Source organism: Mesoplodon densirostris, chromosome 19 (genome assembly GCF_025265405.1).
Source record: "Mesoplodon densirostris isolate mMesDen1 chromosome 19, mMesDen1 primary haplotype, whole genome shotgun sequence".
In the NCBI taxonomy this organism is placed as follows: Eukaryota; Metazoa; Chordata; class Mammalia; order Artiodactyla; family Ziphiidae; genus Mesoplodon; species Mesoplodon densirostris.
The window spans coordinates 12,024,920-12,047,724 of NC_082679.1; the positions used below are offsets into that span (position 1 = coordinate 12,024,920).

The window sequence follows — 22,805 nt, forward strand, 5'->3', positions numbered from 1 at the left end:
AACAGGAGAGGCCACAACAGTGAGAGGTCCGCGTACCGCAAAAAAAAAAAAAAAAAATCCAGTACCCTGCGCTCTGACCCCGGAACCTGACTTCTAGGGCTGGCAGGCCTCCGCTGCCATCACACCTGTAGCATCAACTCATAGAGAGAGCTCCACTCCCTTGATCCTTCTGTTTTCTGCCAGTTGGCCAGACCCCTTCCTGGCTCCTCTCCCTTCCCTGCCCAACCAGAGCCTCATATTGGACCATCTTAGTTACCCTTGACTTTGTTCCATTTATCTCTCTGCATACTCTTTACTTTTAATAACTTAATGCTTAAAAAAAAAAGCAATCTCTTACTCAGTTTAAACAAATGTTTCCTGAGACCTTTCATACATGGTATTCCACCTGTCTGGAATACCCTTGCCCATTCTATCCACCCAAAGATCTCCTACTCCTCATTCAAGAATGAGCAGAAATTAATCATGAGGGAGAAGAAAGATAAACCACAATGGAATCCTACCACAAAATTAAAAGTGTCTGACAATACCAGGTATTGGCAAAGATGTGAGGCAAAGAGAGCTCTCACTCAGTGCTGGTGGGACAGTAAATTGGTATAAACAATTTAGAAAAGAAATCTGTCAGTGCAGTAGGCTGAAAAACGTCCCCCAAGGAAATTCCCCGGCAGTGGTTAGAATTTTGCCCTTTCACTGCAGGGGGCATGGGTTCGATCCCTGGTCAGGGAACTTAGATCCCACAAGCCATGCAGCACAGCCAAAAAAAAAGTCCGTGGCTTAATGTTTGGAATCTGTGAATGTTATTTTATGTGGCAAGAAGAACTTTGCAGATGTGATTAAAGATTTTGAGATGAGGAGACTATTCTGGATTATTCGGGTGAGCCCTAAGTGCAATCACAAGTATCCTTATAAGAGAGAGGCAAAGGGAGATTTGACACTGACAGAGAGGAGGCAATGTAACTACAGAGGCAGAAATTGGAGTAATGCAGCCACAGACCAAGGGATACTGGCAGCCACCAGAAGCCAGAGTAGGCAAGGAACAAATTCTCATGTAGAGCCTCCAAGGGGAGTATGGGCCTGCCAACACCTTGACTTCGGCCCAGTGAAACTAATTTTAGACTTCTGGCCTCCAGAACTGTGAGAGAATACATTTATGCTGTGTTAATCCACTAGGTTTGTGGTAATTTGTTACAGCACTCATAGGAAACTAATTAGGCAGTACTGACCAAACCTGAACATACTCTTGCCCATGTCCAGGAATTCTCCAATTCTCCTTCCAGGTATATCCCAACAGAAATGTAAGCACTGGGCTTCCCTGGTGGCGCAGTGGACAAGAATCTGCCTGCCAATGCAGGGTACACAGGTTCGATCCCCGGTCCAGGAAGATCCCACATGCCACGGAGCAACTAAGCCCGTGCACCACAACTACTGAGCCTACGCTCCAGAGCCCACGAGCCACAACTACTGAAGCCCGCGTGCCTAGAGCCCGTGCTCCGCAACAAGAGAAGCCACCGCAATGAGAAGCCCGCACACCTCAATGAAGAGAAGCCCCCGCTCGCCGCAACTAGAGGAAGCCCACGCGCAGCAACAAAGACCCAACGCAACCAAAAATAAATTAAAAAAAAAAAAGCATTTGTTCACACACACACACCACACACACCACACACACACACACACACAAACGTAAGAATGTTCACAGCAGCATTATACAGTACAGCTCCAAACTGCTAACAACCCAATGTCCATCAACAGTGCAATGCATGAACTACCTGTGGTATGGTCATACAATGAATACTACACAGCAATAAAAATGAGTCAACTACAAATAAACAGAACATAGAAGAATCTCACAGACACAAGGTTGAACAAAAGAAACCAGACACAACAGAAAACATATTGTATGATTCCATTTATATCAAATTCAAAAAGAGATAAAATTAACTATTTCATTGAGTGACATAAAACTAGAAAGTTAAAGAAAAGCAAGGAATTATTACTGTAAAAGAAAGAATAGTGTTCCTAGCTAGGGGAAGAGGAGTTGTGATCAGGAGGGTGCACATGACAGAAAGGGGGTGGGGGGAATTCTGGGGTGCTGCTAATGTATGTCTTATCATGGGAGGCATGGGTGTTTCACAACAGCTTATTAACTTTACATTTATGTTTTATGCACTCTTCTGAATGTTATATTTCACAATTATATGTTATATTGTGATATTTGCTATATTTCACAAAAGTATCTTGGTGGGACTTCCCTGGCGGTCCAGTGGTTATGACTCCCTGCTTCCACTGCAGGGGGCGCGGGTTTGATCCCTGATTGGGGAACTAAGATCCCTCATGCCGCATGGCCAAAAAAAAAAAAAAAAAAAGTATCTTGGTGGCGGCGGTGGTGGTGATGATTTTTAATAAAATGAACAGGGAGCTTCCCAATCCATGAAGCTTTCCTGGGTCCCTCCATCCAGAGTCATCTGAGCACCCCCAGCCTCTGCTGCTTGTTCAGTCACTGACCACTCTGGGCTGTGACCCACGGTGTCCCAGTCTGGCTCACCCACCAGAACAAGAGCTGTCCAGAGCCAGTGCCCAGGCTAGAGTCCTCTCAGGATCCCCAGCAGAGGCCAGCCAGCCCAGGGCCGGGCAACCGGGAGGCCTCTCGGAACATGTGCTGCTGTGCAGGCACATTGGGCCTGCGTCACTTACCACCTCACGTTGTCATTGGCAGGGCCCCTGTGTGTCTGCTAGCAATGTGGTAGATGACTGCTGACAGAACGAGGGCGTGGCTGACTCTGCATTGCCACTTACCTTTGACTCAGTCCATCTGTCTCTCTATATCCCATTCAGGAATGTTCCTTAAGGCCTCCTCGAGGAATGTTCTCTGCCTGGAATGGCCCCTCTCTGTCATTCAGCTGAACTCCTACTCATCCTTCAAGAGCCAGCTCCAGGTTCCTCTCCTCTGTGAAACCATGGCTCGCCTTCCTCTGAGCTCCCACAGGCCCCTATTTCCCTTGGCTGCAGCCTGTCCATGTCCTGCCCCATTGAATCTTTCTCGACTTCTGAAGCTCTCTGATCTCCCTGGGTTGTCCTCTTAGCCTGGGTCTAACCCACTTAATAGGCTTCCTCAGGACTCTGTCGAACACCCCAACACGGGCTCTGGCAAGCCCAGGCGAGCTCCGTAGCGTATGCGCGCAGGCAGGTTCTGGAAGCGCAAGACACTGCCTCGAGGTTCCCGCCACCGCGGACTCTTGGCACACACTGCGCCCGCGAAGGCTCCCGCGGCCTCAAGGTTGGGCTCCCTTACTTCCGGCATGCATTTGCCAGGAAAGACGCACCCCCCTCCCCACCTTCAACCCCGGCTGAAAAGGGTGGAGCGGGCGGGGCCTAAGGCATGGGGCGGGGATTGTAGGAGGGAGGGCCTAAGGAATAGGGCGGGGCTGAGGCAGGGGGCGGGGCTTCAGCAAGGAACTGAAGTGGGGATGGGAGTGGAGGTGGGGGAAGGGCCAGGGCCTGAATCTTGTCCGCTAAAGAGGCTGGGCCCACCGTTCGCAACCTGGAGGTTGGTGGGGAGACGCCCCAGGGCCTGAGGGAGAGGCGGACGCTGAAGTTTAGCTCAGGGTAGGTGAGGACAAGCAGCAACCCCCACCCCACAAGCACGGGAAGCCCCAGGTAGAGGAAGGCCCCAAATGTTGACAGGTCGTGAAAAGAAAGCCTATGTCCCATACCAGCCAAGGAGACTCCCCTAGTTGAGGGAAGGAGAAAGCACGTGGAAGCCACCCCCCCCCCCCCCCCCGCCTTCCCAACCTGACGGCATACACCAGCGGAGAGCCGTTTTCCATCTCAGTGCTTCTCTACTCCTGAGGCAAGTCACTTCCAAAATCCCTACTTCACACAGCTGGCTAAGTATTAAACAGATCTAATCTAGGTGCCCAGCAGACATTACCTCCCTCCCAGAGAAGGTAAATGGAGACAGTCTGGGATCACACAGCAACTAGGTGGATCAGGTCTTGACTCCTGGACAGGATTCAACTCCTAGACTTGCCACTGTATCCCCATATATCAACACAGGTCAGGGGTCCAGGACAGGTTCCCAGGCGTGGATAGCTGCATCCTTTCCCCCCAAAAAAGCCAGCAGTTAGGAATCCCTGCCCTCCCCCTCCCCAACTCCCAGCCCAGGTCCCCTTCTCGCCCAGGAAGGAAAGCCCCCAGTATTGTGTAGGAAACTTGAGTTCCTACACTCTTAAAACAAGGAGTAGGGAAAGAGCAAGAGGCCACAACCTCAGCTGTAGCCACCGGGCAGCAGGAAGTAGCGTTTGGCCTCAGGAGGAGAAACAACAGAGATCCAGATTTAAGGTAAGTAACTGTCCAGAAGCCATGAGGGGTGAAGAGCCACCTGGAGAAGGGTTCTAGGCAGAGAGCACTGGCTGCTGATCCATTTGGTTTCCAAACCCTTGGGCTCTGTCGGCCTTGGAGATAGACAGCTGGCCCACCTCACCGAACTAGTTAAAAAATACCAGCACTCCAGGGGCTTCCCTGGTGGCGCAGTGGTTGAGAGTCCGCCTGCCGATGCAGGGGACACGGGTTTGTGCCCCAGTCTGGGAAGATCCCACATGCCGCGGAGCGGCTGGGCCCGTGAGCCATGGCCGCTGAACCTGCGCGTCCAGAGCCTGTGCTCCACAACGGGAGAGGCCACAACAGTGAGAGGCCTGCATACCGCCAAAAAAACCAAAAAACAAAAAAACCCAGCACTCCCAAGGACATACAAGAGCGAAGCATGTGTGAATGAGGTTGGAAGAGTCTATGACTCCAAGGCAGTATTTCCTCCAAGCCCATGGCAGCAGCCGGCACATAATGGTCCAGCATCGTGCACACCCTCCAGCCAGATACCACGTGAGGAACTCCGGGATTGGTACTGGGCCCAGGCTCTCATCAGCTCCTTCCTCCAGCCCATAAAGAAAGAGTACAGCCTTGATGCCCACCTATGCCCTATCCAGGGCAGTTTTATTGGTGACACTCGTAAAAGGCCTTTCCCATCAGCCCCAAGCCATTGCCTTCCCTTTCTGAGAAAGAAGCTGGTTCCTGGTCCAGGCCTCCTGGGAAACAGCACACTTGGTCTGATGCCGCTGCAACACATGTGTGACACTCGGTGCAGATCCATGTGCAAATCTGTGTCCAGCTTCAGGGAGCAGGAGATGGGGAAGAGTCAGGTCTGTGTGTGGAAGCTGGGTGGAGCCCGGCTGGCGGTAGAGATGTGCGGGCAAGGTGAGCAGGCCCCAGATGCACCCCAGCTCCAGTGCCCACTGGTGTGGCTGAAGCTCAGGGTTGGGGGGCGGTATAATCAGAGATCCTGAGAGAGAAGCCCTTAGGCCAAAGCAGTAAGTGGAACAGGCCAGGGCAGGAGCCCAGGAGAGATTTCAGAGGGGACAGCGCGTGTGCACGCACACAGCCCAGGGTCAGGAATACGATGTGCAAGGGGCCTTTGGTGTGTGGCTATGCCTCCCTTCCTTTCGGATCTGCAGGCCTGAGCCCCTGGCCTCCTGAAGCTGAGGGAACGCACCTAATGGGGGGGGGGAGGGAGGAGGGGCGGGGGGGAGAGGGGGGTTGGAAAGGAAACTCAGTTGGAAGTGGTTTAGGCCTCAAAGCCCACATCCTGTGGGAGGGTCTATCAAGGGGCCTGGCTGTCACAGTCCTCAGAGCTAGTAGAGTGACAGTCCTCTAGGAGTAGAGATGGTCGACATCCTCCAGGGGAGAAGGTGGCCCAGAGGCTAGGAGGTGGGGTCAGTCCTGCCAGATCCAGGATCAGGAGGCCTCAGGCGGGCCTTCCCCCCTCCTCCTCCATCAGCAGCAGGCGGCGCCGGCCAGCCTCGTAATCGGCCTCGTCCACACTGACCAGCAGGCGGACAGCCTCCCGGCCCACGGCTTCACGCAGAGCCTCAGTCAGGAACACGCCCCGCAGGGCCTGCAGCAGGGCACCACTCAGGTAGTCACCCCAGAAGGCGTCCAGATAGGAGAGCTCTGAGAACTTGATGTCACAGACCACAGAGCCCAGGTCCCGTGAGCGCAGCACCGCCGTGGCCTGCCCAAACACGTCCAGCTGCCGTGCCAGGGCCTGGGGCCGCCGGGATGCCACGCCCTGCTCCAAGGCCGGCCCATGCTCGCAGTACTCTGCTCGCACCCTGAGCCGGATGTCTGCGGAGAAGGAGGGACTGGTCAGGGAGGGGCCGACACGCGATACACGGCGCAGGGGGGCGGGGGGAAGAGGGGGACTGCCACCCTCCCCCGCTCCCTCCAGCCTCCTCCTGCCGCCCCTCAGTGTGGGCTGCACTGCACCAGCCCCACATCCTTCCCTTCTGGTAACCACACCCAAGTACGGGTGACACCCTCCCTCGGCTTCTCTCCTGTGGTCTGACCTGTTCCCTCCTGACCTGGTGGCCTTGCTCTTCCCCTCACGTGCCCCACTCCAGCCTCACCACCTCCTCACTGCCCCCCCCCCCACCAGCAGGCAGTTTCCGCCAAGCCCTGCCTCTCCTTCAGCCCGGGGTGTTCGCTCCCCAGCGCCCACGGGACTTACTCCCTCACTTCCTACAGGCCTTTGCTCAGAGGCCACCTCCCCAGTGAGCCTACCTCGACCACCCTGTTTACCACCACCACCTGGCCCCGGGATTCCCGGCTCCCCTTTCCTTGCTCCATTTCTTCCCAAGGCACTTATCACCTTCTAACCTACTCTAAGCTCTCCCTTACCGTCAGGCTTCTCACCTGTCTCCCCCCAGTGTGAGCTCCCGGAAGGAAGGGATTTTTGTCTGTCTTGTTCATTAGTGTAGCCCCCTGACGTACAGTAGGTACTCAATACACATTTGTGAAAGGACCAATGCACGAATGAATGGACTTGCTTTTAGGTAAGCAGCTTTACCCCTCTTGCAACCTCGAACAGGGAGATTCATGTGGGGCCAGTCATATCCTCAGCCCCCCAACCACCAAGCAAGCACCAGGCCCAGGAGACTCAAGGCTGGAACTGGGCTGGCTCTACTGCAAGCAGTAGGTCTCGTTTCACAGAGGCTGCCAAGAAGGTGGGCTGTTAAGCCCATAGCTGCTGGGGGCCATTTTGCCACCAGGAGGCGAGAGAATGAAACTACACAAGGCCAAGGATAGAGAGAAAAAGACTCCTGAGGTTCATCACATGTGCCTGGAGCACCTGGATCTTCAGCGATAATCAAGTTCCTTTTTGCTTAAGCCTGCCTACATCCACCCAAATGTGGTGGCAGTTCTGTGCAGGGGATAGGACATGGAGCTTCCAAGGCTACCCCTGTAAATGTGATCTCAGGCATATCACCCCGCTGTGGGATTACTGAATTCCCACCTGTGAACCGGGCTACTAACAGAACTTCCTCTCCACTCAGACACAGGCTATCCTGAGGATCTGCCATAAGCTGGAAATGACAAGCAGCGGAATCACACGAACTCATTCAATTCACAAACGACCCCGTGAGGCAGGCCCTGTCATCACCCCAACTTACAGATGAGGAAATGGAGGCAAGGAGGAATGATCTGCCCAAGGTCGCACGGCCAGGGAGCAGCAAGGCATGACAGAGGGCACTGACCCTCCCACACCCCACAGAGCAGCTTCAGGTCAGTGGAGCTGATTCTAATCCAGGAGCCTTCAGGCGCTAGCTATGTGACCTGGGACAAGTCACCACCTCTCTGAGCCCAGGTTCCTGCCTAAACCAGGGGACAGTCCCTACTGGAAAGCCTGTTCAGATGATGGTCCACCAATGGGTGCTAAAAAATGGCAGCCACTAGCAGCTCTGATGTGCCAAATGCTTTGCCCTTGGAGATTCAGCCTGATCAGCCCTGTGGGGCAGGGGCCACAATGAACCCATTTGACAGATGAGGTAACTGAAGCTCTGGGAGGGGAAGTGTCATACCCCTGACTCCTTTCACCTTTCAAAGACTGTGTCACCACAGAGCAGAAAGATGAAGGCAGGTCCCTGCTTCCCCAGGCGACTTCTCAGCACCACCCACTTCCTCCTCCCACCCCAAACCCCAAATGCTTCCTTTTTCTGCCTTGAGGGGAAGCTCACCCTCTCTGCTTGAGGCCCAGGAAAACCTACCCGGCCTTAGCCCCCAGGACTTCCCACAACACTCAGACCTGGCTCCCTCCATGCTAAGGATGAGATAAGACCTCTGGGCCCACATCCTGGACTCCTGAGTGTCTAACCACGCCCTCCGTAGCGTGGGCTGGGAGGCAGGGGGCTGGGAGGAGCAGCACCTGTCCAAGGCCACACGGGCTGCTCAGTGGCAGAGGCACAGAGCCTGGTGGCGGAGAACGACAGACCTTGAGGCGAGTCCCGGCTCCGCCACTCTCTAGCTGTGGGGCCTTGGGCATGTGACCTCACCTCTCTGAGCCTCAGTTTCCCCATCTGAAAAACAAACAGACAAACAAGAGGTCCCTGCTGCACGATGGGGTCATGAGGATTAAATTAGCCAACTCATGAAGCATGTGACCCAGGGCCTAGACGCCGAAGGCACCCCAAAACAGGAACTGTGATTTCAACACTCACCCCTACCGCCACAGCACCTGCCTAGGCCTCGCCCTCTCTCACCTGGGCCCCTGAGCCAACCTCCTCCCCTCCCCTCCTCCTTCAATCCCAGCTACATCCTCCCATACCCTGCCCTCCAGTCACAAGGGAAGTGGTCCCAGTACAAGCCTTACTCACAAAATGACCCGTCCACCTCTTCTGCCCAGAATGCCCATCACCCACCAAGGCCCGGCTCACGGGACCTGTGGCCTGCCCAGATGAATCCCCTCCCAGATGGCCTTTCTCCTCAGCACAGACTGCTACTAGACCTACAGTAGAAACTGTCTATTCACCCAGAGCCCACCGGGCATGGTGGGGGTGGAAGGGGGACAGGATCGGGGGGACCCTCATGTGTCCCATTCCTCCTTCCATTCAACAGACATTTACTAAGTGCCAGGGACGGTGGGGAGACACGAGCGCCCCGCCACAAGTGGGACTGGAAGACCTGTAAGCCCCAGTCAAGGAGCACTTTGTATAGGCCAGACTCTACCCAGGTGCTTTCCCTGTCTTAACCCCTGAGCCCTCACAGCACTTTCATTATCCTAAATACAGCTGAAGACATGGCCCAACCTCTGGTCTGAAACACAAGAGGACAGTACACAGAAGGGGAGGACAGGGAAACTCCACTGGAGAAAAGGAGAGACGCATGTTATATGAGCCACCGCTCCACCCCGGCCCTGAATCACAGGCATCACGCGCAATCTCTCTTTATTCCTCACCAAACTAACTTAACCGTAGGTGACACTTATATAGTACTTACTGCACTACCTTCACACATTTCACACCTATTGACCTTTTTTTTTTTGCGGTACGCGGGCCTCTCACTGTTGTGGCCGCGCCCGTTGCGGAGCACAGGCTCCGGACGCACAAGCTCAGCGGCCATGGCGCACGGGCCCAGCCGCTCTGCGGCATGTGGGATCTTCCCGGACCGGGGCACGAACCCGTGTCCCCTGCATCGGCAGGCGGACTCTCAACCACTGCGCCACCAGGGAAGCCCTCCTGACCTTGTTGATTATGCAACCTTATGAAGCAGTGCTATTGTCCCCTTTTTGTAGATGAGGAAACTAAGGCACAGAGGATGAGTCACCTGCCCAAGGCCACACAGGCAGGAAATGGCAGAGCTGGAATTCCAACCGAGATGCCTGGCTCCAGAGCTCAAGCTCTTTTAACTATCCCTATCCTGTTTGGTGCCTCTCATACAACCATACACAGAAGTCCATAATTAAAAGACATTCCAAGGGTCAGGAGAGGAAATTATAGAGAACGATTTAGATCAAAACAATCAGAGAGGACCTCTCCAGGAAATGACATTGGAAGTAAAATGTGAAAGAGGACAAGTAAGTCGAGACAGGAAAGCAGTGAAAAGAGCGACTTTCCCAGAAGAGCTCGGTGTGTGTTAAAGTCCAGAGGCAAAAAATGAACTTGGGGTATTCACAGGCTGGGGGCCAGCATGGTGGAAAAAGGGTACAAGGGGACAACTGGAGGCGCAGGGCTGACCATGCCCTGGCAGGCTGGGGCAGGGAGTCTGGGGCCTGCACACCTTTCTGCACCTCGGGGGCCTCCTCCATAAAACCACCTCACCCCAGTACCTGTTCTCATGGGGCCACTGTGAGGATTACAAGGCTGAATGCAGATAAAGGGCTGAGGCCAGTGTCTGGCGCTCCTCTGAGTGCAGCAGGAAGGAAGTGGCCTCTGGATACCAAGACAACTCCAGCTGCTCTGCAGAAGCAGCAGGGCGGTCAGAAAAAGAGCCAGGGCAGCACTCAGGGAAGGCTGAAGGTGGCTGAATAGTTTCCTCCGGCCAGGAACACACCAAGCATTTGTCAACAGTCCCTCTCCAATGGTAGGGAGATGCTCCCTGCCCCCAGGGCGGAGGGTGGGGCCCCGTCTTCCTCGAAAGGAGAGCTGCTCCCCCTTCCAGCACTCAGGTGGGCCTCAACACTTTTTAAAAAAATACTAAATTTATTTATTTATTCTTGGCTGCGTTAGGTCCTCATTGCGGCGCACGGGCTTTCACTAGTTGCGGAGAGCGGGGGATACTCTTCGTTGTGGTGCACGGGCTTCTCACTGCGATGGCTTCTCTTCTTGCAGAGCACGGGCTCTAGGCATGCGCGGGCTTCAGTAGTTGTGGCACGCAGGCTCAGCAGCTGTGGCTCATGGGCTCCAGAGCACAGGCTCAGTAGTTGTGGTGCCCAGGCTTAGTTACTCGCAGCATGTGGAATCTTCCTGGACCAGGGCTCGAACCCGTGTCCCCTGCATTGGCAGGCGGATTCCTAACCACTGCGCCACCAGGGAAGCCCCCCAACACTCTCTTGTCCCTCTACCCGACATCTCATCAGTCTCCCTTCTGGGACAGAATGGGCCGCAGAGGGAAATGGGAGGGGCTTTCCAGTGGGGGATCAGGAAAGGTATGAGGGACAGGCCCAGGTGAGCAGGTGAGCAGCGTTCGTGCCAGACCCTGTGCTGGGTGTGGCTGGAGGCCAGGGATGACTCTCACTCAGGTCTCCCCTCCGGGAGTTACCCTTCCCTCCAGTTACCTTTCCCGGTAACTGGACCTGTGCCCAGCAGAGAGAATCAGCCAGTAAGCTAAAAGGGACAGACTCTGCCCCCCAATGCCACACCAATACCAGCACCTCCTCTGGACAAAAGCCGGCCCCCTCTCCTGCTCCAGTCTTTTCCCCAAGGCACAGCCAGAGTCACGGTGTCACTGTAAAGTTCTTCAACCTTTCCTGAACTAATGGATGGAGGCAGTGAGCAGCTGCTGCCACTAAGGGCAGTAAGAGACAAGCAGCCTCTGCCTGCTTCCTAAAAGAGCACAATACCACCTAAGAGGTGAGCTTGAAAAAAAACAGAAGGGAGGCTTCCCCGGTGGCGCAGTGGTTAAGAATCCACCTGTCAATGCAGGGGACACAGGTTCGATCCCTGGTCCGGGAAGATCCCACATGGTGCGGAGCAACTAAGCCCGTGTGCCACAACTACTGAGCCTGCGCTCTAGAGCCCTTGAGCTACAAGTACTGAGCCCGCGTGCCACAACTACTGAAGCCTGTGCGCCTAGCACCCATGCTCTGCAACAACAGAAGCCACCGCAATGAGAAGCCCACGCGCAGCAACGAAGAACCAATGCAGCCCCCCAAATTACTTAATTAATTAAAATTATTTTTTTTAAAAAAGGGGGGGCCTTTCCTGGTGGTCCAGGGGTTAGGACGCTGCACTTTCGTTGCCAAGGGCGGGGGTTCGATCCCTGGTCAGGAAACTAAGATCCTGCAAGCCGCACAGCGTGGCCAAAATAAGAAAACAAAAAAACAAAACCATCAAACCAGAATCTGATCAAGCCTCTCCAGGCCCAACTACCAATTTTCAGGAGATACGACAGGGGTACATGTTCAGTCAATCCTACCACAGAATGCAATCTGCAAGATCCAGTCTTTGGGAAATACTACGGGACAACTACTTTCAACAAATACAAGGGTGGTGGGGGAGAAATCAGAGGTGATGGGGGAATCCTATAAATTAGGAGAGACTTAAGAGAACCAATAGTTATAAGAATTAGAAATTTAAGCACTGAGCAGACACATAAGAGTAAGAAGTTACTGTTTTTTGGTGTGATTTTTTTTTTTTAAGAATTCTTATTCTTTGTTTTTTTGGCTGCGCAGGTTGCAGGATCTTAGTTTCCCGACCAGGGACTGAACCCGGGCCACGGCAGTGAAAGCACCAAGTCCAAGTCCTAACCACTGGACCATCAGGGAACTCCCCAATTCTTATCTTCTAGAAATACACAGTGAAAAATCTACCAGTGAAATAAAAGGACTCCTGGAACTGACTCCAAAACAACGTGGCTAATGAAACAAGATCAGTCACGACCTGACAACTGCTGAGGTTGGGTGCCGGGGAGCCAGGATTCGTTATGCTAATCTGTCTGCTTCTATTTCTTCTCCATAGGAAACACTGAAGGAAAAAAAAGCAAAGCTCAGCCTGTCATTCAAGTCCTCCAGCTGCTTTCCATCATTTAACAAAACGCGAAGCCTGGCCGTGGCTCCCGGGCTCTGCAGGATGGGCCCCTGGTCGCCTCTCCTGCCCTCACCCCCTGGCAGCCTCCCCGCACTCCCTCTGCTCCAGCCCGGCCAGCTTCCTCTCGGTCCCAGCACCACCGCTGCCATGTCCCCACACGGGCCCCTGCTCCTGCTGTCCCCTCAGTCTGAAACACCCTGCCTCAGCCATCCACACGCTCCTACCTCTCTTCCTGTCTTCTGAGAGGCCTTCCTCGACCACCCTACCTTGAAAATCCACCTCGAGCTGCATTTTCCATCATTCTCTACCCCCTCCCCCTGCTTGTTTCTCTTCACAGCTGACCTCTGAAGTTTCCCTTCCTCCCCTTAGCCTTCTCCTCCCACCAGAACACAAGCTCCATGAGGGCAGGGGCCTCCAGTCCCTGCTGTGGGATGTGAGCAGGGAGCCAATGCTCTATAAACACACGTGGAACCACCAAACGAGCAAACCCGAGCTTCAGCCCAGCCCTGCCACTCCGCACAATGGGGGGTGGCATCCCTACCTCAAGGGCCGTCCTGAGAATTCCAGGTCAGGGAAGGAGTGCGCTCAGCACAGAGCGCAGTGGACGGCCCTGAGAGGGCTGTGCAAACTCAGAGGTCCTGCGTCTGAGCCCAGGATCCCCCATGGCCCCTTCCTCACACTCTTGGGACCTCCGGAGTTCAGTCTGGTTCTATCCCTCAGCGGAAGGCAGCTGCCTGGGGCTCAACCCCCACAGCCATCACAGGTCAGGAGGAGGCAAGAATGGCAGACCCGTCCCCACTCAGGTCTGGAGGGACCTCCTTCCACCCCTGGGACTAGGCCACCTCCATTTTCAGGGCAGAAAACCAGGGCCCTACTGGGGAAAGCCTCACTCCAGCCCCACCCAGCCTGGTGAGTCAGCAGTCAGACCTGCGCAGCCATGCCCCACAGCAAGAGACAGCCACACCCAGGTTCACAACCTCCCCACCCTCAGAGAAGAGACCGAGGCCTCCAGCAGCAAGACCCCTCGCAGGCCTCAGCCCGGCCTGCTCCCTAGGGAGGCAGTGACTCTCTAGGCCACCCAGCCAGTGGGTGGCTCTGGTAATTAACTCCTGACTCTGGGGACAGTCACGACCAAACAGCCACCCCTTCAAGTGCGGGCTGTCTGAGGACTCAGGCTGGCTCCACTGGCCTGTTCCTCCTGAAAGCAGCCAGCACAGTTGTCTGCAGCCGCATCTAGGGAGCGGCTAGGACCACCAGGGCCTGGGGGGCCGCAGTGGGCACCGGGAGGAGGCAGGCTCATGCGCTCCGGGGGCTGGAGGCTCTGCAGGTGGCAGGAGGAAGCGCCCGGAGGCCACAGTCTCCTGGGGGATGCAGAGCTGCTGCCACCTACCCCTCAACCTTCCCTCCTATAAGCCCACCCCCACCCACCCAGCCTGAGCCTCTCACCAGCTGATACCCTCTGTGACCAGAGCCTTGCCCAACTCAGAGGAGAGGGTACCAGAGGGGCGTGCGGGAGTGTGTGAGAGTGCCTGTGTCCTTCCCTCAGGACCAGTGAGAATTTCTCAAGGGTAAGGTCTGCATGAGTCTGCACAGCGGAGTCCCCTAACCCATCCAACCCACCTGTCTGCAGGTACAGTCAACCCTATATCCAAAATGTTTATTTCCTTAAGGCCACCTCCTTCTCACCCTCTCCAACGCCACTACCCCACGCCAGACCTCTGCCTCATCCTTGTTGGACTGTGAAGCCCCTCCACTCATTTCCCTGCTTCCACTTTGTTGGATTTATTTCATGTGCACCTACAGAGCACGTGCTACATGTCCAGCACTGTTCTAAGCGCTTTGCAAATTGTAACTCACTTATTAACTGATTTTCCAGATGAAATCGGAGTTCCTTTAAAAACTGGTATCAGATCACTTCACTCCCCTGCTAAAAACCCTTGGAAAGCACTTGACTCATAGAATAAAATCTAACTCCCATCTGCTCTGAGGCCTGCCAGGCCCAGCTGCTCAGCCCCTGCCTGGCTCCTCCAACAAAAAATGACACTGAGGGCAGGGGACTGTCAGGAAAGGCTTCCTGGAGGAGGCGGCACACAACACGATCCTTCAACTATAGGCAGGATGTAGACAAGCGAGTAGGCAACAGAAAAGACAGGGATTCCACTGTGCTGTACAGATGCATGGAGCTGCTGCCCACCCACTGGGTGTCACACCCCAGATGAGGGCCCACTTCTCCCACCCTTCAGCTCTACTGGCTGCAACAGGCACTGCACATGCACTCCCAAGGCACGCACAGACACCTACCACAGGTCACTTTGCCTTCTGAGGTAGGCCCGGCTGGCTCCTGCTGCTGCTGGGGGGTGGCTGGACCCCCTCTCTGCCGCCGTCTGGCGCCACCACTGGGACGGCCCCGACTCCGCCGCTGCCGTTTAGTTGGGGGAGAACCTGAGGAGAGAAAGATGGTGTAGGTTGAAGACCAGATGATGGGTGGAGCACCAAGGTGGGTGCCCAAGGAAGCGCTCAAGGCTGGACTCCATGCTGTCAGACCCTGGGTGAGCCCCTCTGCTTCCTGGGCCATAAGATGGCGAATAAGTACAAGTTAGCATCATCTAGAAGGACAGATGAGCACACCCCACCACCTGGCAGTCCCACTCTCAGGTGTGACCCCAGAGAAACCCTGACTACTCACACCAGGAAACAGTGTTTATCGTTCCTAACCACGTAAACCTGAAAACAATGTAAATGTCTGACAAAAAGTACACAGAGTCATTTCCACAATAGATTGCTTAGTGAAATAAAGCAAGTGAAAAACAAATATCTACAGTTTGCTATGTTTTGTATAAAAAAGGAGGGGAAACAAGAATATTTACATTATTTGCTATTTTTGCAAGATGAAACACTGTAAGGCTATGTTAGAAATGAATGAAATTGATTATCTATTGGGAGGGAGAAAGACACCGTGGAAATGATACTTCTAAGAACATCTTTTTTACATACTTTAGTTTTGACTTTGGAATCATGTAACTGTTTTACAACATACTCAAAAAATTAACAAGAGACAAAAGAAACAAACCATGAAATTAAACACAAACAGAAACAAATGGATCTAGCTATATATAAAATCAGTAACAAGAAGCAGAAAAAAGAAGGATCTTAAGTAACTAGGAAGAACATTCTGACTGTAAACTCTCAGTAGGATATACTCTGAAAACAATTAGAACCACAAAAATATCTTATGTTTCATTCAGTAGACACAGCAGTGGTACTGACATTATAAATTTGAAGCTATTTCATTACTGTTGTAAAATAAAGCAAAATAAGTCCATGTCTTAATGTTACCAAGAACCAAGATTTTCAGCGTAAGACAAAAAAGTCCTCGTAGGACTACTGAGCCCGTGTGCCACAACTACTGAAGCCCGCGCACCCTAGAGACAGGCTCCGCAACAAAGAGAAGCCAACGCAGTGAGAAGCCCGCGTACCACAACGAAGAATAGCTCCCGCTCGCCGCAACCAGAGAAAGCCCACGCGCAGCAACGAAGACCCAATGCAGCCAAAAATAAATTAATTAAGAAAAAAAAAGTGCTTGTAGAGAATTCCCTGGTGTTACAGTGCTGACGACCCCACAATTTCACTGCTGAGGGCACAGGTTCAATCCCTGGTCAGGGAACTAACATCCCCGCAAGCAGTGCAGCCAAAAAAAAAAAAATCCTTATAATGTTATGTTTGAATTGAAAATGCTAACATGAACTTTTTTTTGTTTGGGGCGGGTACGCGGGCCTTTCACTGTTGTGGCCTCTCCCGTTGCAGAGCACAGGCTCCGGACGCGCAGGCTCAGCGGCCATGGCTCACGGGCCCAGCCGCTCCGTGGCATGTGGGATCTTCCCGGACCGGGGCACGAACCCGTGTCCCCTGCATCGGCAGGCGGACTCTCAACCACTGCGCCACCAGGAAAGCCCCTAATATGAACTTTTATGAAAAGCAGTTTCCAGTTCTGTTCACTGTAAGCACCTCAAAACAATGCGCATACTCAGCACCCAGATCTTGGTCTCCAAATACCGCTGCCTCTAAGAGAAACCAGGCTTCTGGAAACAGCTGATTCCAGGGCTGGGGAAGGGAAAATACAAGTGAATCTAGGACATCTTGCAGTCCATCTTGCAGTCCTACAAAGCAGGAAGCACCCAAAGAATGATGGAGACACATCAAAAGGACACAGGACCTAGCCAATTTGAACATCAGGAAGAATAACTAATTGATTGTAACAGTAAATAAATAAGAATACATGAGTCTGTGGTGACACCCCTAACTAAGTAAAAAGAGAGAAGGAGGGATGGAGGGAAAGAGAAAAGTAAAACTCCTCTTGAGAAAATGCCAGCTAATAGACATAGGAAAGAATTAGAAAACCACCATTTCATGAACACCAATATAATAACTGGTTCAGGCAGAGATCACCAGTGGCTGCTAAACCCACTGGGGATGCTGTTGGGGAACACGACATGCCAAAGTGTCATCCCATAGATTATTTACTAACCACAAGGGGAAAAAATATCTTTGTACGAAGGACAAATACAGCAGACACCACCTTAACCAAGTGATCAAACTTGCTCACTCACAACAGGAAAACCAGGCCTCCTGATGTGCTCTAATGTGAAGACCACGGCATCAACCAAGGAGCATTCCAGCCAAAAACACGTAACCTGAATCTAACCAACTCTCCAAACCCGATTCCCAAACTACAGGGGACAGATGGATAAGTTAAATGATACCATCAGGAAATTATCAGACATATCTGGAAACCATCAGGACATTGTACAAAACAAGTGGCCTGGTCAATGTCATGGGGGAAAAAAGAAAAAGGTCCGTACCACCCCATGGGGGTGGGGGTGGGGGTGGGGGTTCCATAGTAAGAGATTAAGGAGACTAATAACTGAATGTACAGCAACACAACTGTGAGTGGATCCTGAAAGTGCAGACAATATTGAGAAGGTCTGAAAATGGACCATTAGGATATTAGAGAATCAGTACTTATGTCCTTTCTTAGGTAAGACAGTAGTCTTGAAGTGGTATCAGACAATCTTCTGATTCTCAGGAGATGCCTGCCATTTAGGGGTAAAGTGTCCTGATGCCTATAATTTACTTTCAAAGAGTTTAACAAAAAAAAAAAAAAACAGAATTAGGGACTTCCCTGGTGGTCCAGTGGTTGAGAATCCACCTTCCAATGCAGGGGACGCAGGTCCGATCCCTGGTCGGGGAACTAAAATCTCACATGCCACGGGGCAATTGAGCCCGCAAGTGCCACAACTAGAGAGAAGCCTGCACACTGCAACGAAAAATCCCAAGTGCCGAAACTAAGACCCGACGCAGCCAAAAACAAACGAACAAATAAATATTTAAAAAAAAAATTACATATACATGCACATAAAGCAAAACTGGCAAAATGTTAAAATTACTGAGTCTAGGTGGAAGATACAAACACATTCACTGTACTAATCTTTCAACTTCTCGGTATATTTGAAATACGTTTGAATGATTAAAAACTTGGGGGAGGGGAGGAGAGTGGATAAATTAATTGCCATGGCAATTAAACAAAACCAATTAGAAACCCAACATGAATAAATCTCAGAAACATGTCCAACAAAGACAGCCATGTGAAGAATGACACCCATGATGTGGTGCCATTTAAATGACATATAAAACCACAAGAAACAATTCCATAAGTTGTTTCTGGACACGTGCTTTTGCAACAACAAACACACGCACAAACACAAAGCAAAGATGAGACAGAATCACCCCACGGGCTCCTTCCTTGATGGGTCAGGATGGGGTAGGTTCAGCAGGGTTCAGAAGGGAGAGAGAGAGACTGCTGGCACACCCACAGGGCTGGGCTCACCTGTCTCCCACTGACCCTGCTCAGCATTTGAAGAACTCCTTGACTGCTGACTGCGACGGCAGCCGCCCTCCGTCCTCTTTGAAGAAGAGCTGGACGTGCCATAGCTGGAGCGTTCTGGAGACACTGTGGGGAGAGAAGAATGGAAAGAAGTATTCAAAGCCTGCGACTTCTCCCAGGCCCAGCCTCCAATTCCCACCCCCTCACCCCCACCCCAGAAGAAAGCCAGCCCCACAGGGTGCCTGAGTTCCCCAGAACTCAAAGCCCAGATACCCACTCCCTCTCAAACACCTGCAGCCCAGTAATTGTTCGGTGCCTCCTGCGGTAAAAGACTCATCACCTTCTGGGGCCACCCAATCCATGTCTACAGCAGCTCCAACTGTCAGTTATCCTGTAAGCTGAGTTATGGTCAGGATTCCTGCAATGCTGCCTGCCCCCATCCGTCAACTGCCCTCGGCTCTCCCTGAGGCCCCGAAGAGTAAGCAGGCCTCTGCAGGGTCCCCAAATCTTCTCTTCCAGAGCCTGACCTCCAGACATATTTTTCCGAAAATGCTGTCAGTTCTGCACAAGGGATGCCTTTCTCCTGGTTACCCAAATCCCATGGGCTTACCCTGGGCAGGGAAGCTCACAAAACCCCTCCTTAAACTAGCCACAGCACCTCTAGTAATCCCGCCAAGCGCTCAAAAGCTCAAAGCCTATGCACACAAGGGGCTCTTCACCTTCTCAGGACTGCTGTCCTATAGGAGCACTTCCCTTACAAGGATTAAGGGCACCAACTCTGGAGACAAACCAGCAAGGTTTAAATCCTAGCTCCCACTTTCTAGCTGTGTTATCTGCAAGCTCCTATGCGACATGGTTTCTCACCTACCTCTCTGCCCTTACTCTGACCTCTGCTCCTGCCACACTGGCCTCTGATAATGCCAAACTCAGTCCTACCTCAGGACTTAAAAGCTTGTCTTTCCCTCTGCCTGGAATTTCCTACTCGGAGATCTAGGCACCAGGGTGGCAGTGCAGCCTCAGTTCAAATGCCACCTTCTCAGAAAGGTCTTGGCTGGTTATGGAATCTTAAGGGGGCCTCCTTTCACTCTGAAGCATTCCACTCCCTACTTTCTCTCTCTGCTCCATTACTCTGTTTCAGTCCTTCCATAACCACATCTAAAAGTAAATCGTTCAAATAAAGTCATCTTCATATACAGAATAAAAAAAAGTAAATCGTTCATCTGTCTTATAGTCTTGATACTCCTCTCAAATGTTCGTTCCTCATGGAACACTTCGTCAGTCCCATCAAGCTGTATCTCCTGTTCCCTATTCCCCAGGCACACAGGATTCAGCTGTTGTATGTGGGCAATCTGCCTAACTTCTCCAACCTACTGCTTTCCCTGTACAGTGGGGACGGTGACAGGATTTCCTCTTAGGATTACCGGGAGGATATAGGGTGACAGTACATATGAAGAAGGGCTTACTGCTGTGCCCGGCAAGAAGTAAGCCCTCTGTAAACAAACGCTACAAACATCACTATTGATGTAGCCAAATTCCACAAGCTCACCCCTCCCAATGCCATGCCTCCTCCCTCTTGTGTTTCTCATTGATACCCTGGGAGGAGGAAAGAGTGCAATGGGACACGTACTGAGATGGCACTCTCCATATCAGACACCGTGGAGGCCCAGCGAAAGCAAGGCCCTCTCCCCACCGGAAGTCTGTCACCCTCCCATTCCACCATACCTGGCCAGCGCCTCTTGCGCGCCAGGTGTGGCAGCAAGTCGTGACGGGACAGCACGCGCAGGAGTTGCCCCAGCAGCCGCAAGTTGCTCTCGTCGCACTGCCCGCGGCGCTCCAGCTCCAGCAGCAGCTCCAGGCCGCTGCGGGCGCGGGCCAGGCCGCCGGCGGCGCCGGGGACCTCGTCCAGCAGGAAGGCTAGCAGCTCCAACTCGCACTCGGTCAGTTGCCCGCCCACCACCTCGAACATACGGTGAAGCGACAGCATCCCGTAGTAGTCCAGGCACTCATCCTCTTCCCAGCTCGGGGCCGGGGTCGACCCGGACAGCGCCATACCCGGGGGAGGGGGGCGGAATAAGCTCAGAACCAGGGCCTAGAACACACACAGCGGGGAGGGAGCAGTGGTCAGCGACGCGGAGACCCGGACCTCACCCCCGCCAGTGCCTCTCCCGCTCCGCGTGCCGCCGGGCAGGGCCACCCTCACGTCCCAGCCGTTTTAGCCTCCCCCTTCTCCCTCAAGAGAATGGTATCGCCCGAGGTCCCCTAGTAACAGGTCCAGACGCCAGACCCCGCTTGTCCTCCGACCAGTCGGGCAGGCCCAGCCCGAATGCCCCTCCCCAGGTGGTATGTTCCGAACAAGCCTCCCACCCGACTCAGTGACTCGGTCCGAACAAGCCTGGGGGCCCAACGCGGGGCACCCCGCCAACTGCCCTTTGACTATGGGTACTACTGTCCAGACATGTTCCTTGGCTGTGTCCAGTGGTACTGTCCGATCAGCCCCACAGCTCTACCTAAGTGGTACAGTCCGAAAGTGACCCTCTGCCCCCTACAATGGGACCGACCAAAGCAGCCCTTCGCTCCACACAGGTGGCGCTGTGCAAATCCGACCCCCTCGCCCTGTAAGGGTGGTACCGCCCTCTCCCCAGCACCCAGCTGGTCCGGTCTACCCGCCACCAGTAGCTTGTAGGCCTCTCCACATCCTCACCGAATTCCGGCGCCTCACGACTCCTGGGCGACGGCCGCAGCCACTTGTTTTGTATCTTTCTGGCACCTTCTCTATTATTACGCCTGCGTCACCTCGCTCCTCCTCCTTCCCCCAACTCGCGCAGGTGCGACCGCCACGCCCCTTAGGCGCAAGCGCAGAGAGAGGCTTCCAAGCCCCTCCCTCCGGGCCCGCCCCCAACCGTAACGTCCGGCCGCCCTGTACTGCGCCTGCGCAGAGCGAGAGCGGTTCCGCGTCTGGGTTGGATCTGGTACCATTTTGCCGGATCGCTTCTGCCGGTGACATAAGCTACAGGGTCCTTAGTGCCCTCACGACCTGTTGAAACTATTTATGTCACGGACTACAGCCCCCTCCTTATCACGACCTAGACGCCCACATTACCACTGCTCCCAGCTGCCCATGGCAAAGGACCACAATCACGACCGTCCTGGCTCCGAGTAGCACCCAGGTCCCTTATGATCCGGACTTGGACTCCCCTCCGTTAGACTGCCCCTTACTTCTTTTGGCGACCTACATCCCATCTGTGCCATCTCATGATCTCGACTGCAATCCCTCCTCATCCAACAGAAATCCCCCATCTGTAAGTTCCTTCCCCGATCAAGACCAAGACTCCCTCATCTCATCTTAGGAATCAATACCTCCTTCCTGATTACAATAGGCCCCTCCATCTCCACTGTGCACCTCCTGATGGCGTCCATCAGGACTCCCCCATTACACTCAGACTCCCCCCTCAAGGAACTCTAACGCCCCCCACCCATAACCCCTTCCAATCTCTGCCCTCCAAGGTCACGGGGACTCCCAATAGCACCTCTTTAACCTGCACCTGCCAGTTTCACTCTGGCAAGAGCAGGTCTCTATCAGGAGATTTGGCATCGAGGCTGCATGTCTGAGCACCGCCACCCTGCCCCCACTTACGTGACTCAAGGTCAGGGCCCGCTCGTGCCTTGAGACAAGGCCCCTCCCCGGACCTGTTCCCACCCCCGGAATTATCACCCCTTGGAAAGCGGAAGGCCTGGGTCCTGCCTGGCACTGGCTCAGCACTAGCTCTGCTTGGGCTGAAGCAGTGACCTCCGAAGAGTCCCTTCCCCTCTCCCTGATAGCAGTTGTCACCTATTGAAACCCAATCCTGGGCCGGACACACAGTAGGAGCCCAATAAGTGACTATCATTAAATCAACCAAAGAGGGTGAGGGAAGGGAAAGCAATTTTACAAACAGGGAAGGACTATATATGTCCATGTTAGATGGGTTAAAGTGAGCATCCACGGTGTATCAGGCCCTGTGCTGACTGCTTTTACCTGTTTGATTTCATCCAATCCCCTCAACAGCCTTTGAGGTGGATGTGATTCAAGCCCATTTTACATAGGAGTAAAAGTGAGGACCAGAGAGGGGAAGTACCCCAAGTATGTTTGACTCCAAAGCTGTGCTCTCAGAGATGCTCTGTGTCTTTAGCTATGAAATGACAGTTCTGTCAAGGTCTCCCGCCACCCAGTCCACTCCATGATCCTTGCTTTCCAGGGATGTTCAGTTCTCTCCACTTAAGTTTCAGACTTGGCGGAGGAGCGGCCCGGGAGAACTGCGCAGGCGCTTCTCCGAGCCCGGAGCCCCGCCCACAGGGCAGAGTTGTGTGCGTGGAGAAAC

At 53.5% G+C, this 22,805-nt stretch overlaps 1 protein-coding gene across 1 annotated transcript; it reads right to left on the reverse strand.

Annotated features, from left to right (window-relative positions):
• Nucleotides 1–4,960: 4,960 nt before the first annotated feature.
• Nucleotides 4,961–21,254, reverse strand: DEDD2 (death effector domain containing 2). Its single transcript, XM_060084016.1, has 5 exons — nt 21,149–21,254; nt 20,170–20,536; nt 18,451–18,573; nt 14,868–15,008; nt 4,961–6,171 (listed from the first exon to the last, which is right to left on the reverse strand). The coding sequence occupies exons 2-5, from the start codon at nt 20,495–20,497 to the stop codon at nt 5,792–5,794; spliced, it is 972 nt and encodes a 323-aa protein (XP_059939999.1). The 5' UTR covers nt 20,498–20,536; nt 21,149–21,254; the 3' UTR covers nt 4,961–5,791.
• Nucleotides 21,255–22,805: the final 1,551 nt, after the last annotated feature.

Bases quoted from the DNA above. Each gene is read 5' to 3' on its own strand.
- DEDD2 (XM_060084016.1), bottom strand. From the start codon at position 20,497: ATGGCGCTGTCCGGGTCGACCCCGGCCCCGAGCTGGGAAGAGGATGAG. The intron at 18,574-20,169 runs GTATGGTGGAAT...CTCTCCCCACAG, and splicing joins GCGCAAGAGGCGCTGGCCAG to TGTCTCCAGAACGCTCCAGC. The intron at 6,172-14,867 runs GTAGGTGTCTGT...CCTTCTCCGCAG, and splicing joins AGAAGGCAAAGTGACCTGTG to ACATCCGGCTCAGGGTGCGA.